Source organism: Formica exsecta, unplaced genomic scaffold, assembly GCF_003651465.1.
Source record: "Formica exsecta isolate Colony F162 unplaced genomic scaffold, ASM365146v1 scaffold83, whole genome shotgun sequence".
In the NCBI taxonomy this organism is placed as follows: Eukaryota; Metazoa; Arthropoda; class Insecta; order Hymenoptera; family Formicidae; genus Formica; species Formica exsecta.
In genome coordinates this window covers 488437-504069 of record NW_021853600.1, presented here as the reverse complement: position 1 = coordinate 504069, position 15633 = coordinate 488437, and the positions used below count along the sequence as shown (strand labels likewise).

At 33.0% G+C, this 15633-nt stretch overlaps 3 protein-coding genes across 16 annotated transcripts in view; all 3 read right to left on the bottom strand.

Moving 5' to 3' along the window:
• Positions 1-1118, bottom strand: part of LOC115244705 (coiled-coil domain-containing protein 13) — a 13749-nt gene extending 12631 nt beyond the window's left edge. Inside the window, exons 1-3 of the mRNA XM_029822592.1 lie at positions 1041-1118; positions 784-849; positions 233-536 (exon numbers count right to left, since the gene is read on the bottom strand). Coding sequence (XP_029678452.1) covers positions 233-536; positions 784-849; positions 1041-1118 — 448 coding nt within the window. The remainder of the gene's footprint in view (positions 1-232; positions 537-783; positions 850-1040) is intronic.
• A 372-nt stretch (positions 1119-1490) lies between these two features.
• LOC115244721 (uncharacterized protein DDB_G0283697-like) lies at positions 1491-3850 on the bottom strand. The gene is made up of 4 exons (XM_029822635.1): positions 3663-3850; positions 2437-3491; positions 2222-2357; positions 1491-2143 (listed from the first exon to the last, which is right to left on the bottom strand). The coding sequence occupies exons 2-4, from the start codon at positions 3411-3413 to the stop codon at positions 1919-1921; spliced, it is 1338 nt and encodes a 445-aa protein (XP_029678495.1). The 5' UTR covers positions 3414-3491; positions 3663-3850; the 3' UTR covers positions 1491-1918.
• Positions 3851-5371: 1521 nt separating this feature from the next.
• The window catches only part of LOC115244713 (WD repeat-containing protein 7), a 36829-nt gene continuing 26567 nt past the window's right edge, over positions 5372-15633 (bottom strand). For 11 of the 14 annotated variants that reach the window (XM_029822605.1, XM_029822603.1, XM_029822602.1 and 8 more), the window contains 16 exons: positions 15318-15538; positions 14984-15203; positions 14680-14794; positions 14364-14569; positions 14057-14194; positions 13850-13918; positions 13058-13159; positions 12222-12434; positions 11703-11967; positions 11209-11428; positions 10804-11029; positions 10207-10547; positions 9607-9930; positions 9365-9457; positions 8937-9134; positions 5372-8698 (listed from right to left, as the gene is read on the bottom strand). In XM_029822605.1, the coding sequence (XP_029678465.1) occupies positions 8513-8698; positions 8937-9134; positions 9365-9457; positions 9607-9930; positions 10207-10547; positions 10804-11029; positions 11209-11428; positions 11703-11967; positions 12222-12434; positions 13058-13159; positions 13850-13918; positions 14057-14194; positions 14364-14569; positions 14680-14794; positions 14984-15203; positions 15318-15538 (3137 nt within the window). In that variant the 3' untranslated portion in view covers positions 5372-8512. The remainder of the gene's footprint in view (positions 8699-8936; positions 9135-9364; positions 9458-9606; positions 9931-10206; positions 10548-10803; positions 11030-11208; positions 11429-11702; positions 11968-12221; positions 12435-13057; positions 13160-13849; positions 13919-14056; positions 14195-14363; positions 14570-14679; positions 14795-14983; positions 15204-15317; positions 15539-15633) is intronic. The other 3 variants (XM_029822604.1, XM_029822609.1, XM_029822610.1) reach the window with 3 other exon arrangements.

Genomic DNA, 15633 nt, shown 5'->3' with positions numbered 1-15633 from the left:
CAGGAAAGGAAAGAAAGGAAATTAAAATATTTACTTTTTCGAAAAGTTTTTGATTGGCATAACTCAAATTTATTTCAGGGCTGCAATTTATTTGCAAAAGAGGTATATATAACAGGAAAGGAAATTAAAATATCTACTTTTTCGAAAAGTTTTTGATTGGTATAACTCAAATTTATTTCAGGGCTGCAATTTATTCATATTGCTTGCAAAAGAGAAACAAATACGAACTCACTCTCACCGAAATTCTTATGTGTTTCAGATTTGAGAATCCGTTGTAATTTCGCTCTTTGGCGTTCCAACTCGTCATCTTTAATGACCAAAGTGGCTTCTAAATTCTTGCATTTTGTTTTTAAGGCTTCTATTTCGGCGGTTTGATTTCTATATTTCTTGCCAAGTTCGATCAATTTTGTCGTGGCCGGTTCGATCGGCTTCCCTATTATATTTTGCAAATTCAATTTTTCTTGCGACAAGTTACGCAAATTTTCCTCCGCTTGTTCAAACGATCGTCGTAAACACTCATTCTCCGCCGTTAAATCCTATCATACAATTATTATCTGAATACGATATTGAGCTACTCAATAAATTGCAGGATAAAAATAAAATATATGTAGTCATATAAGAAAAAACTATATTTATGTTCAAGAAAATTATTATTTTCGCTCTTTTTAGTTTTCTTAGTGATATTATAGCTATAAGTACATTATAGGGCAAATATATTTTTATTTTATAATCAATATTTTTATTTTTAGAAAGAGATTTTATATGTATCAGAATTATACTTACATGAATGCGATTCTGCAAGAATTTATTTAACTCCTCTGGGAATATGATACGTTCGGGGAACTGTCCCTATATAAAATATATATAAATAATCGCATATATAAAGAAAATAAAATGTACAATATATACGAGCAATAACGAAAGAAATAAAATATTGATGATGTTGTCTGTTTAAAGAAATGTTACATATTTTGAAATTCTCGTGTGTATTAACCGCTAATATTATGTCAAATGTATATCCAGAAAAAATGCACAAATACCTCTACGAATTTCGATGATGATACATCTTCATCATCAAGAGAATTATTTATCTCTAACTTAGCTATATCATCTGCCATTTTTAGTATTTAATCGAAAATATTCGATATAAACTTATGAAATGACAACCTCGAATATATTGCCACATGCATTGCTGCTCCCGTTTGTAAGTTATCCGCAGAATAATAATGGAATTCCGTCCTTATGCAAAATTATGCATTACTGATATCGCAAAACGAGATTAATACAAAGCTAGGAACGACGATTCGTTCTATTCATGAGCGTGTGTTTTTACAATGACAAGTGTCAAAAATGTTCATACTGAATATGAAGCGAATGTTCTTTCTACAAATATATATGCTCGTTTGTTCTACACATACATACATAGTACGAACGAAGATCATGTTTATACTCGAAGATGCAATATTTAAATTATGCATTTAACGCTCTGATAAGTTTACTGATGATTTATTGCGCGATATATTTACGAGTATTTTATATGTAATTAATCCAAATAATTATATAAAGAAAGAATTGTTGCATGACTAATTCTTACACCCAACAAAATTCTCTCAATAATTTATATATATGAGATATATGATAAACATATATAAAATATGATTACTGTAATACATATGAAACAGATTACATTTAATATATATATATAAACCAAATGACTATAGAAAATACAATATATGCGTTATGTGATAAAACAATCCTGTATTATTAATATGAAAATTCTATTCTGAAGTTGCTTTCTCATTCATAATACTAAATGTTCCAAACGATAATCTTGCAAATAATCGCATTGTGAATTAATTATTTATTTTATTCATTTTATATAACTTTTATTGTGTTATAAGTTTTTTATTCTTTAGTATTATTTTTCCTTCTTCAATGATTTCTTCTTTCCCTGATTTCCGCTAGCTAATTTTTTAGCTTTTTGAAACACTTGCGGCTTCTTATTCTTGGCAATTGCATGCTGGCTTGTTGGCAAATGACTGGCAAAATATTTGCCAACATTTGTTTTTTTGTTATCATTGGATTTCATTTTTACAATAATCTGTTTGTTTTTGAGGAATGTATGATGTAACAAGAGCCCTTTCTGTTAAAAATACAAAAAAAAAATAACAATAAGAACATCCAATAAATTATGATAAAGAGTATGGTAAAGTGCTTTTACCTTGCAATCTGTACTATTATTCATCCACACATATGCAACTATAGGAGGTCTTTTTATATTGGATTTATTTATCACAACCCTGGATACAGCATCAACCTTGGTCAAGAAATGTTGTTTGAGCTCATCTTCTGTCACACTATAAATTAGATATTATTAAGATTTATATAAAAAGTTAAACAATAAAAATGTTAAAAAATAAGACTATATGCTCTTACTCTAATGGTAAATTGTATACATAAAGGAAATGTTGATTCTTTTGATCTGTATACAAAGATTGTGTAGCTTGTTTTTTCATCTTTTTTACACCCTCATTTTTTACTTTCAAAATATTCGCTTTTTCTATATCATCTTCAGCATCTTCATCCTCTTCATCCTTTTCATCTTCATCGCTTTCATCATCAAATTGTTCATTTGCATTGTCCATAGATTCTTCTTTTTCTGTATCGCTCTGATCTTCGTCACTTTCATCCTCATCATCTTGATCATTCATCTCCTGTTTGACTTTAACTTTTTCATGTTGGACATGTTCCTTTTTCACTTTTATTTTATCTTCATTATCCTCATTAGATATCTTTTCAATCTTCACAATTGCACCTATTTGCTGTTTATTCTTCTTGTTACTTTTCTTTTCTATTATATTTAATTTCTCTGAATTATTTGCCGATTTCTCCAGCTTCAACTTTCTATTAAGTACTGCCAAATTCTTTTTTGCGTTCTTTGTCAACACTTCCCTATTCCTGATTTCTTCTATTTTTGCCTCTATCTCTTCTATACTAAGTGTAATGGATGCAGCATTTCGTAAATTCCTACTTCTTTTTCTCTTACGTAAATCACGCTTTATTTGCTTCTTTTTCAAATTTTTTAATTTCTTTTCCACTATTTTTTTACTAACAGATTCTTCATCGAGCTTAGCAATAGGTAATTTATTTTCTCCTTCCTTCTTTATCTTTGCTGAAGATCCTATATTAATTTGTTGTTTTGCTTTCTGTTTTTCCTTTTGTTTGTACATCTTCTTGAGAATTTCTACTTTATTCCCCATTGTAGAATTTCCATTTTGTACTAAAGCAAGTTTGGCCTTTTTAGGACTTTTCTTGAGTTCAGTAATATTCTCTTGTTTCTGATCTGGCTTTGTAGAAAGAGAAGTCTCGCTCAGAGATCGTTTCTTTCCTTTCTTATCTACCTTAGTCTTCATTTGAAAATTTATATTTTGTGACGCAAAGTAAAAAATAAAAATGAATAATTAATACGTAGATTGATACGTATTTAAATCCTGAAAGCAAAATTAAATACATTTTATAAAATTTAGATCTTTAATTAATATATATGTATATGAAATACATCATTCTTTTATAAAAATTTTGTTTGCTGGACATATATAAAAAATATCTACTTTCGCGTAGAAAATATTTTTAAATACCACAAAATAAAATGTTTAACTTACCTTTTCATTAAAAATTGAAGATATTTTCCAGCCAAACTTACAAAATTATGCCAGATATACGAGCGCTTCACGGTTATGTTCCAAACAACGTGCTCGCTGCATAGAGGGTTAGAAGGAATAGAACAGAATGGAACAATGGAAGGAATGGAGCGAAAAAAATTTGTGTACTACGTCATAGGTTGAAATCACTATCGATAGCATTACACAATCGATATATACCGAGTTAAGGTACAATTTCATGTGCTGCAAACTCGTGCAGCAGAGAGGTCACGTGATTGAAATAGACGAATGAGTGACGACGGTGTGGCCGCTGATTCGTCCATTTCGATCACGTGACCTCTTTGCTGCACAAGATTGCAGCACATGAAATTGTACCTTTATGTTAAATCCACAGACTTCTATATATTACTAGACCGCTAATGGCTCTGCTTTTTCGGAAAAGCAGAGCTCTCATTGAATATCGCTCATCGCGTCCAGTGTGCGTCCTCAACACTCGGTCTAGATATACTATGTCTATGGTATATACAAAACGCGCACACACAGCACACACGCACACACAATCGCACACACACACACACACAATCTCACACACACACACACACTTTTCGTCTGTACACATTAGAGCGTAAGAGGAGCTGAATACTACATTAAAAAGAGAGAGCAACAGTGATGTCCGAGATGCTGTCTCTTTCTTCACATTTTCCTTAAATACCTTTTTTTCTGTTTTCCAATCTTTACTATGCCATTCCTTTTTTAGCAGTCTCCATAACAATATCTTCTTTTTTGTTTTCATAATTGAACTTTTTACCTTCTCCTTCAGCTCTTTCCAAATATTCTTATTCTCTATTTGCGTGCTTTTCCATCCTTCACATCTTTCATGATAACTTTCTCTTCCCTCTTCTGTCCAATCACTTTTTTCAATAACTTTAGTTGATGTTATTTCCTGCCTTATTACATATATGTTGCTATATTCTATTATTAAAATAGTTGCACATGTGTGTGTATGTGTGTATATATAGTCATATAATATTATTTTATTAATCTGCTATATATGTGTAAATCTAAAAAAATTATTTCATTCCTGAAATAAAACTCAAAATTCGTTTCATTTTAAACGATTGACATCAAATCTAAAAATATCGAATTTCGATATTTTTATCATTGTCGAGTCAAATTGTTTTAAAAAAAGAATTAAACAATTCTAATTTAAGGAAGATTAATCAGATCATACAATCCAATTATATATATTTTATACCAGTTTAGATTATTTCGACTTTACCAGTTCAATAATGACGTTACAATATATTTACTGTTATTAAAGCGATATTTTATAAGCATCTAATTTTTTACTTCATTTATTCTATAAAACCGACATAGATACCAGTATATAAATATCATTGTTTTTATAACAGTTTTAATTCCTTTATTATAATAGTATATATTAAAAGCTATTTAATTATAATAAATACCTATATGCTCTAATTTTATTAAATTATAATTTTGCATATATGTAACTAAATATCTCTAAATTGTATGTGTGTGTATAAATTTATAAATACGCCTATTTTATTCTTTCTTTCCGCCTTTTATTGCTTCAACTTTTTTGATAGCGCGCGCTTCATCAGATCTCAATTCTCAATTATCGCATAAAGCGATTAACTCTCAAGGAATCGCAATAGATTTCCATGCATTCAAGAAAACAATAAAACTCAGAGTTTCTGCTTTTATTACATTCGTCGACAATTACAAGTAAAACGAGACGGGTGAACGATTGTGCGCTACCCGATATATTTACGATGAACTCACGAATCGGCCGGAGACTGGTACATATATGGGATACAATGTACACATAAATAATTACATAGATACAATTAGGCGCAGTTCGATTTTATGTACACGATGGGAACGACGTATCGAGTCGATTTTTATGCTCGGCATGTTGTTCATAATTAGTAACGATAACTCGTTCCTCTGGGGTCAATCAACTCTTCAAACTAATATTACTAATATAAACTCACATCGTCCATCAATTTCACAGGACGCACTGAGCTCATCAATTGCAATCAAACCCAATTGTTAAAAAGAAAGGAAAAACAAAATTGCGAGAAACAATTTTGGTGTAGGAAGAATATAGATTTAACTATACTGATCGAAGGATTAAATCATTCTCCTTCAAGCGCAACAAAAAGACATTTGAAAAAGTGCTTTATGTGAAAGTGCTGATCACAGACACGCCTGCGCGACGTGTGATCGACACTATATACCATAAGATCGGGTACGATTGCGCTAGCAGACCAATGTAATGGGGGTAAATGACTTTGCACTAAAAAGAAAGGATTTTTAAATCGTGTGAGATCATCTATCGCGGTGTAAGATGAATCCCTTTCTATCCTCTTAAATATATAATTTTGGATTAATTTTGTCCTAATAACTCAAAATACTCATATTTCTTCAACTACTGATATTGAGCATAAAGGCCATCTCTCGCAAACTACGTAAATATGTAGAATAACTGGTAAGCTAACAAGTAAAACAATTAATTTTAGGTAGATCTAAATAATATCTATAAATTTAAATTTTATATAATTACGAGGTATTTAATAATAATAATAAGAATAAGAATAATACATTAATAAACTAAATTGACTAAGGAATGTTTTTACGAGGAAGACCAATTCTGAACTATCCACTCTAAAAAGACTATCCACTCTTTGTAAGCTGCATATTAAATTAATAAAATTCAAAATCAATTAACCGTATTTGTGTCGACAATTACACACGCAACAACGATATAAACAAATATCTAAAATGACTCATATAAATGGTAACTTCGAAATATCAAAGAACTCTATAATTATTCTTAAAAATAGTACAAAGTCTGATGCAGAATTATCCCTGCTTGCACAATCTTACGCCGCCCTACATGAACAGTTTAAACCTATATATATATATCCACACATTCTTTCGACTTCTTTTGCTAAATCTTTTTGCGAAAGAAAGTGCGATCAATCGAGAATATCCTTACACTACTGATTTGCCAATCATTTCAAGACAATCATTAAGGCATTGCTCGAATCTCGACAGGATCATTATTCTTCATCAATCGCGAGATGGAGCAAACCATAAATCACATATCTCTTAAAAATGAAAAGCTAAACTACAGCATTGTAAATAAATATTGTGCTTATGCCTAAAAGCATTTCTCTCGATAAAATAAAGGAAGTATTGTATACGCGATTTATGGCATATCCAGCACGCGTTTGTAGTACGATACACTGAATCCGCATGTACGGGACACAATAACAATCATAAATTATTCTACATTTTATGCACGCAATGCTATCCCTCACAAACAGAGAAAGATCTCCATTTTATAGAAATAGCGACAGAAAAGCGGTGATGCGACGTCTTCAGGTTAACCGATCTCAAAGAACCAATATTCTCGCCCTTCTATCTTATTTATCCTAAGTGATGAAATAAATATTCATGTATCGGTTGATCAATCGTGGAATATACGTCAAATTAATGTGACGGTTGTTAGACATGATGAAGCTTCGAGTGATACTTACGAAAAAGTCACTGTGCTCTATCATTATTCTTAGCTATTTATTCCTACTGTTTTTTATTCCATTTTATTTATTTAAATCAAGAAATGCACGATTTCAGATTAATGTTCAATCCGTAAACATCTTTTCGAGAAATACGCGGCAAGAGATTCACTGACTTAAGATTCTGATAATTTAAAGGATCTCAGAAAACTAATAAATGAAAGCGCGACGAAACTTTCAAGTTTAATCCTCCTCCGAAAGTCGCGCAGTATATCTTCAAAAGAGCAATATGTACAGAATAAAAATTCAACATGTAGTGCGTTATCTTCCATAATTTCGATAACCAATAAAACGATGAATAGATTGAAAGTACATACATTCCTACTTTTATTGTACGAGTATTTAAGTATGATAAAATATCTGATCGTTGATAAAACTAAAATTCTTCGTAACTATAAGAAACGAACTATGTATTTTAAAAATACTGCAAAATACTGCAACTTTCGGGGATCGGCAGGAACAAATTCGGGTCACGTAATCTCTAATCTCGCGTAATTTACGTGAAAAACTATTGCCGATTAATATTTTCTTCACGCGTATTTAGCATCAAGTTACGGCTACCTAATCCTGATTTTATTTAAAATGAAAATCTCGTAGATGAGATTATAAAACCGAACAGCCATATGCAGCGGTAATGTACACAATGAGAAACACAGTCAAATCCAATTATTCAATACTAGTGTTATCAATTAAGTACCAATGAGCATGCCAAAATCGGCAACAGTGCTCCTGGTTGATGCACGAATTATTTCGACTAAAGTCGCGCCGACGGCTTCGATTAACTCTAACTCTTTAAATTATATTTTTATCAATACTGTGGAAACAGAAAATGAAAGTCTAATAAATACGGTTAGCTTTGAAACCTGGATTGTACAGTGTTCCTTTTGAATTAATACTAAACCAATATAATTTTTAAGTTTGATATACACGCATGAAATCGTTTCTTTTCTATATCTATTAGTTCTATAAATAAAACTCTTTTCAAAGAATCTATTAGGAGAGCATAAAACGACATTTTTTAACACTGCTATTAAACTACCTTACTCATTAGACAATATTGTCAATTATCTTATTATTGTGTTAACTACCCTTAGTACTTTTGTAAAAAAAATCTGTTAACGAGAAAACATACAAATCAGGCTCGATCGATGCAATCGGCGCTAAATAACAAATAAACTGAACATTTCCGCTTGCTGAACGAAGTCGTTGGTAACTCCGGCAGACTCTGATCTCGTGTGGCATTCAAACGTTGAAGCGCGTCTCCGAGCCATCGGCGAGCATTAAGGTGACCGTACGATTGTTGATCCAGATTAGCCGTGCCAAGCGCATAGGATTCAATCGGGCCACATCGTTGATGGGCGCAGTACTGTAGGACTTCACGCAGCGAGTTTGCGAGTTGCCCAGGCCGAACATACCGCTGCTGGTTTGCTAGAAAGTCACGAAACAACCGCGCGTTATTTTCCAGCAAGATAAGCAAGATATATGTTATCAAAAATTGTATATCTTATTATATAAAAATAATATGAAATTAATTACTGACAATGAGAACAGAGACAAATAATTAGTTTTATAATTAATTATAAGATTAATTATTATTAATTATCATATAATTAATACATATTAATTATAATTAATTATAAGAGGAAGTTTTTTCACGCTTACTTACTTGCCAGAAACAGAGCTTGTTCTCGGAACAGGAATAACTGACGAGGAACTTTCCTTCTGGTGAAAATGCCAATGCAGTAACCGGCGCCGAATGTGCCGAAACGGTTTGACATTTGACATTACCTCGCAATTCATATAATGCTAGCTGACCACCGCGACCTCCAACTGCTATCCTGCGTGTTGCCGGACAATGACTGACCTATAATTAAAAAAATTATAAAAAATAGATTGCATATGTTTCGCTATAAATATATAAAATACAGTAAAATATGATAAAACGTTAAAAGATCTTTTATATAGCTTGAAGTAATTCTGATAAACGATGAAGTTTTAATCATAAAATTATGATATCAAGCTGTGTGATTCAAAAGATAGAATTATGATGAACATAGTAATAATTTATGGACAAAAATCTTGAGGGTAGCTTACCTGATTAAATCTACACACCGCCGGAAATACTTCGTTCAAGGGTTTCATTTTTAGATGACCTGGATCAAGACAATGTAGAATAATATCCATGACCTGCAAACAATAATTAATTATATGCAAATTATTAAACTATTGCTACGCATATGTATCATTTAACTTAATTTAACATTTAACATCACGTACAAATTTATGATTAATTTATAATTAATTTTAAATTTTAAAATAAAACTAAATCGCAATACCTCCACAAGAAGATCACTCATCTCGCTCTGCATCTTGTCAATCAGTTGCTCAACAATCCTGAGAATCTCTGGTTTTGCTCTGGTCAAAACACTCGCACCCAGATTAACGTTTAAGGTTTGAGCATTCTGCTGGAGAGTGTTAAACCTAGCTACTTCGCGAGCCATCGTAGTGATGAAAGCAGCTGGCCTGGCAGTAGCAATCAACGTCAAAGCGTGACGCGCCGTACGACAAGTATCAGCTTGTGGCGTAAGAGGAAGGCCATATGTCAAACTCGGCACTAACTTGTCTGCGTCGCAACACATTTCCAGTAGGCCTAACAGAACCTGCCATAAAAAAACAGTGTCGAAAATTTTATAATTAAACCTAATAGAAGAAAATTTTTAGATTAATATACAACATTCACATATTTAATACAATAAAATGAGATTCTATTTTTAAGTTTTTCTTTATTATAGGACGGTTCATTTTTTATTCAATTTTTAATACAAAATAATATTTTTTCTATTACTCTATTATCTTATCAAAATTCATTAAAGCAATAGCTTAAATAAGTTGTAAATGTAACAGATCGAGATATCGATCCTCTAGAATTTTTTTACCTTTGATACATCGAGGTAGGGTTCCCAGACGGTGAATCCTCTGCCAATAAGATCGATCGCGGCTCTTCGTAGTGGCGTGTGCAATGGAAGTTTTGGAGAATGAGGTGCGTGCAATAGATGAGTGAGCGCCATGCTGGTATGCCTGGCAAGATTATTATTTCCTATGCCAAAGCCTTCCACAATCGAGCTCTTTCGTCTCTGTTCGTTGTCTCTTCTTTGGTTCGTCGTGGTTACATCCTGACCAAATTCAGCACCTATTACGCCTAACAGCACGACAGCCGTGGTTTGCTTTCGTTTCAGTTCCGCTACGCTCGATGGTTTCCTAGCTATACTCATCTCTGCTAAGAAAGATACATATTATAAATTAATCGATTTTATATTTTTGTACTATACACTTATTTCTATTGAATTTTTCTTAATATTTATTCTTGGAAAAAGCATATTTTTCCTAGCGGGAAAAGATTTGAACCTAGAATCATCATTTTTATATCTCCTCTTTCTGTTAACAATTTTTATGTATTATTTCCATTCTCATGTATTATCTCCATTCTGTATGATATAATGGTAACAATACGAAATACAACAAAGACAACTCACCTTCAGCTAACTCTTCTTCTTCGTCCTCTTCTTCAGGTTGTGATTCAGACTGCGGCACCGGACTTCCGGGTGCCGGCGAGTTTTGATTCTGCGGTTGCGGCGCGATGGGTTCCTGAGTACTATACATCGGCAAATACTGCGACCAGTTATCGACAAGTGCTTTGCGACCCTTTGAGCCCATCCGACCCAGCTCGGCAAGCAATAAAGCCTGCGCTGCTTCTCGAATCTAAAACGGAAAATTAGGTAAATGTGCTAAAATAATAACCAAACAACAAATTAAACAAATAATAACCATTTAATTTTCAGTTCGGTAAGTAAACTGTAAGAGATTTTATGAATAAACACACAAAAATAATTGATTCTAAGTAAAATTGAGAATATGCCTTCAATGATTTAATAACAAACCTCCACACACTGATGTTGCCACCTTCGTGCCATCATCTCTACTTGTGGCCGCTTGAAAGTCTTTGCGCCACCCTGCGCTGCGACTTTGTCAGGTAACAATACACAGTGTAATGTAGCCAGGAGAGACCAACCCTGCTTGATTTGCGCCTGCTGTACTGTGTACATTTCCTCATTTTCCTCTTCTGTTTTATTCCAGTTCACCGCGGCTCTATTACCTGGTCTATTTATAAAAATGGACTTGCTTTCAGACTTTTATTTCATACATATCTATCTTTACATTAGATATATTATATATGTAGTTTAGATCTATATTATATATCTTTATTATAGATATGATATAAAATATAAATGTGAATGAACAAAAAAATAATATATATATATAAAAAATGCAATAATTTACTACCATAATTAGGAAGGAATAGAGGAATTAATTAGCAATGCACGATATCATCATTAACTTTGCCAATATTTCAATTTTGCATTATAAAATTTACCTGTGCATCTTGCGATTTCGTTCTTGCTCAGGTACAAATGTTGCGTTGTTCATCGACATTAAGGTATTTGCTAAAGCAATTACCGCTAATAAATGATTACTTGTTAAAGTAGTCGATAATTCCCAATGTGCTCTTGCCGTGAATGCTCTAGTAAGCCTCTCTTGTCTAACTAGTTCAGCTGGTAAGCGTTGCTCCAATTGAGTTGTAGGTTCACCGACTGGTTCAAGGTGTGTTTGCCAAGTTGGTAATAGCAATGACATGTAACCTGTAGCATATGTGGCCTTTTCTAAGTACTTGACATTAGGAAATAAGAAAGAGGAATAGAGTATAAAATTTGTTTTTCTTAATATTATTTTATTTTAAAATGTGTTTAATGTTAAAAAGAGAAAATAGTTTTAATACATAATCCATAAAAGAATATACATAGATATCCTTGTATACAGAAAATGTTTTAATCATAATGATGTATGGATTGTAGCAGACACTTTTTTTTAAGTATATCATATTATTAGAACATACCTCCCTTGGATAGTACTCCAAATGAGACAGGAACCATAGGCCGTAGTAGACCCAGTTTTCCCTCGCAAACTCGATCCAAGTCTGGATCCATACCCCAGGCGTGCAAAAGGCTCAAAAGCAACTGCGCTACTTCCATTGTCGCATTTGGTTCACTGAACGCACCGTTTCGTTTTAAACTGTTCTTTGCCGCATCGCTATTATTCCAATTGTCGCCTGTAAAGCATCAGATAGATATGAGCAATGTAATACATCTGAGTAATATTCAGCGGACATCAAGACAGCCAGTATGACTGAAAAACAAAACAACAAAAAAATACAATAAATACATATAAATAGGTTGACAGAAAATAAAAAATAATTCCTAAAAAGTATTTAATGATTTCAAAGAGCATAAGTGGAAACATACACGCACACAATAATAATGATTAATTATTTGATTCTAGAACAGATACATTGTACATACATTTATTATAAAATCAAAAACATATAAGCAGCGGTAATTCTGGGTGAACATATATTAAATGCTGTTATAAAAAACTCTTAAGCATGCATATTAACAAATTTAAAGCAAGCTTAGTAGTAATAATATCCATCTCCTTGTTTGCTGTGACTCCTGATTTGATATTTACAGTCCTAATGGGAATTGTTAAGAATACAATGTAGACAAATAGTGAAACTATTCAGTGCTTTGAAGAAACTGTGAGATTTTTACCTATTGATACACGAAAATCATAAAGCACAAGTGGAAAGTCTAGAATACAAAATAGGTCCACGTGCGAGACACGTCGTAATTGTGAACTACAAAAACTTGTCATCGTCAAAGATACATGTCTAACCTTTGCCGTCAAATGTCGACGGCTTGAGGCCGACGCTTTCCGCTTTGGCCTGTAATTTAGTATGCACATTCTCCGCACCTTCCTTCATCTTAGCCAATATACCTACAGAAAGAAATCTATTTTTAGACAGTACGTTATATGAAAAAGATAATTGTAGCAAAACATCTACCAGATGAACTGAAGAAATCTATAGAGGAGCGTTAATACTATTACAGTATTCTATTAGGAACAGAAAAGTATAATTATTTTAGAAGCATCTTGAATTGGATTTAAAAAAGAGCATGTGAGGATTTCATAACTAAAGAAATTCATGAATTAAGGAACTTAAAAGGTTCAAAAATATAAGTATAAGAAGCAAGATTTTAGAAGATCAGTACGAAAAAATGTAAAGATAGAATGGCCTAAAATAGAGTCATTGAATAAAGAAAACACATCGAAAACATAAAACTCGACCTTGTAACGAGTCCATGAAAGCACTTTTTGCAAATAAAATATAAAATGCACATTAAACAATTTTTTTTTTTTTTGATAATCAGATCGAATCAAGGTATGCGACAATATCAACTTATACATATAAATGAACAGAATATATATACGATATAGATATATCGTTAACACAATACTTTCAAAATTCTAGAGAAAAAGAATTACTGACCTTTTTTGAGAATTTTATATCAAATATTATCTATATAAAGACTTCAATGAGCCAAGGAATTCTCACATGTGAACAAAATTGCGAAACACATAACAATAAAACAAAATTACGAAACAAATAACAATAAAACACGATACCGTGACGATCCTTCTCCTTTAATATTCGCTCAACATCGCCTGCTTTATCCTTGACGCGACCGAAAAAGTCTACAAAGGGACATTAATAAAGATAGTTTTAATGATAATTCTTAAACAAGTAAAACTGTGGAAAAATTTTGTTTTTATATCTAAGAGAGAGAGAGAGAGAGAGAGAGAGAGAGAGAAAGAGAAAGAGAATTATCTTACCAACAATTTTCTTATGCGCATCGGGGCTGGCAGATTGAGTGAGCGCTGCAACTTTCTGATATTCGGCGGCGGAGATAAGCCCCTGCGCTTCTAAAGAACCAGGTGACATGGCTCCGTATTCGTCACTTAGCAATTGCACTGTAGCGGAGAAACGAATTAAGTTATGCCCATAATGAAAATTATATTTTACAATACAGATTATTTTGTAAAACATAATAAGTGCAAAAATTACTAGTTAATGAATACATTCAAGCTCAATTCTTTTGCTAAACAAATTTTCACACTGGGAATCAAAACATCTGTGTACCTATCAGCGCTTCTATGTCGAAGAACAAAATATGACTCTCTGGATCCTTTGGGTTACTCCTGAAACCTTGAATCATTAGTGGCGAACCTTTGGCCTTTATCTGATTTCCATGATCAGGACCATGACCACCATGAAGCTGTTGCAATTGGTGTAGTCCTCTTTGCGTCGCGTGTCTGATCGCTGACAGGTTTCGGTGACGCAAACCCCTAAAAAGTAGAAATCGGACAGACTGTAACGGAAAACGCTATCCCAGTAGATTTTCTTCGCCAAAGAACACGCAAGATTCTCACCATCCATGCTGCAAGATTTCATTTACCTAAAGAAATGCACGGCAGGATTGGCAAGTCCTAGCTCACCGCCGGCGGCAGATCCGCCGGCCGCCGCTATGGTGTTCTCGTCGCATGCATAGAGCACTTCTTCCGCGATAATACCTAAAAGAAGAACATGAGTTACTGTTTTTGTAAATGTTCTATGCACAATTTATGAAAAACGTAGTAATATAAAAATATGTATCCCATGATTAAGATATCTAAACCTTTGAAGATTGGAGATGCTAAGAATTGAAAGATTCATGAAAAAAACTAAAATCAAGGAACTGACATAACATGAAGCTAACAAACCGTGCAATACGCGATCCAAATGACCAGTCTCCATTTGCCAGACGTACACGGCACCGTCCGAGCATCCAACTATCATGAAATCGTCCAACGGTCTCCATTTGATAGTTACAACCGGGAAAAGATGTCGCGAAGCAAGCACGACGCATTTCCTCTCGGCTAATGAGAGTAATGTAACGCTGTGGTCTGATGCAACACTACATACGCATTTCTGTATCCTGGGCTATAAATACAAATACATAAATTTTTATATACATTAATCAATCTAATATTATAATATTTTTGTGAATATTAATCATTGTAAATTTTTATCGTAGAAATAAGCAAATAATCGTACACTGCAATTATCGGGCGGCACCATTAACTGCGTGATTTCACCAGCGTGAACACAAAATCGATGGATCAGTGTGCCAGCGTATAAATCCCAGAGACAGATGGCAAAGTCCACAGAACCGGAAACAAGATGAGTACGATCGTAACGAGGCGCCGCGCCATGAGGATAAAGCAGACAATTCACTCGTCCCGAGTGACCCAGAAGAACTTGATGTGGTGGCCAATCTAAATAAAAAAGTAAAATTAAAAGTTTAATTAGAAATTAGAAATTAAAAAAAAAGTTATCTATAGAGAAATTATAAAGATGCGAAATATATATA

What these genes read in the sequence shown, in the direction of transcription:
- LOC115244721 (XM_029822635.1), bottom strand. Translation starts at nt 3,413, where the DNA reads ATGAAGACTAAGGTAGATAAGAAAGGAAAGAAACGATCTCTGAGCGAG. An exon ending in GTATACAATTTACCATTAGA is followed by an intron (nt 2,358 to 2,436) that starts GTAAGAGCATAT and finishes TCTAATTTATAG; the next exon opens with TGTGACAGAAGATGAGCTCA. An exon ending in ATAATAGTACAGATTGCAAG is followed by an intron (nt 2,144 to 2,221) that starts GTAAAAGCACTT and finishes TATTTTTAACAG; the next exon opens with AAAGGGCTCTTGTTACATCA.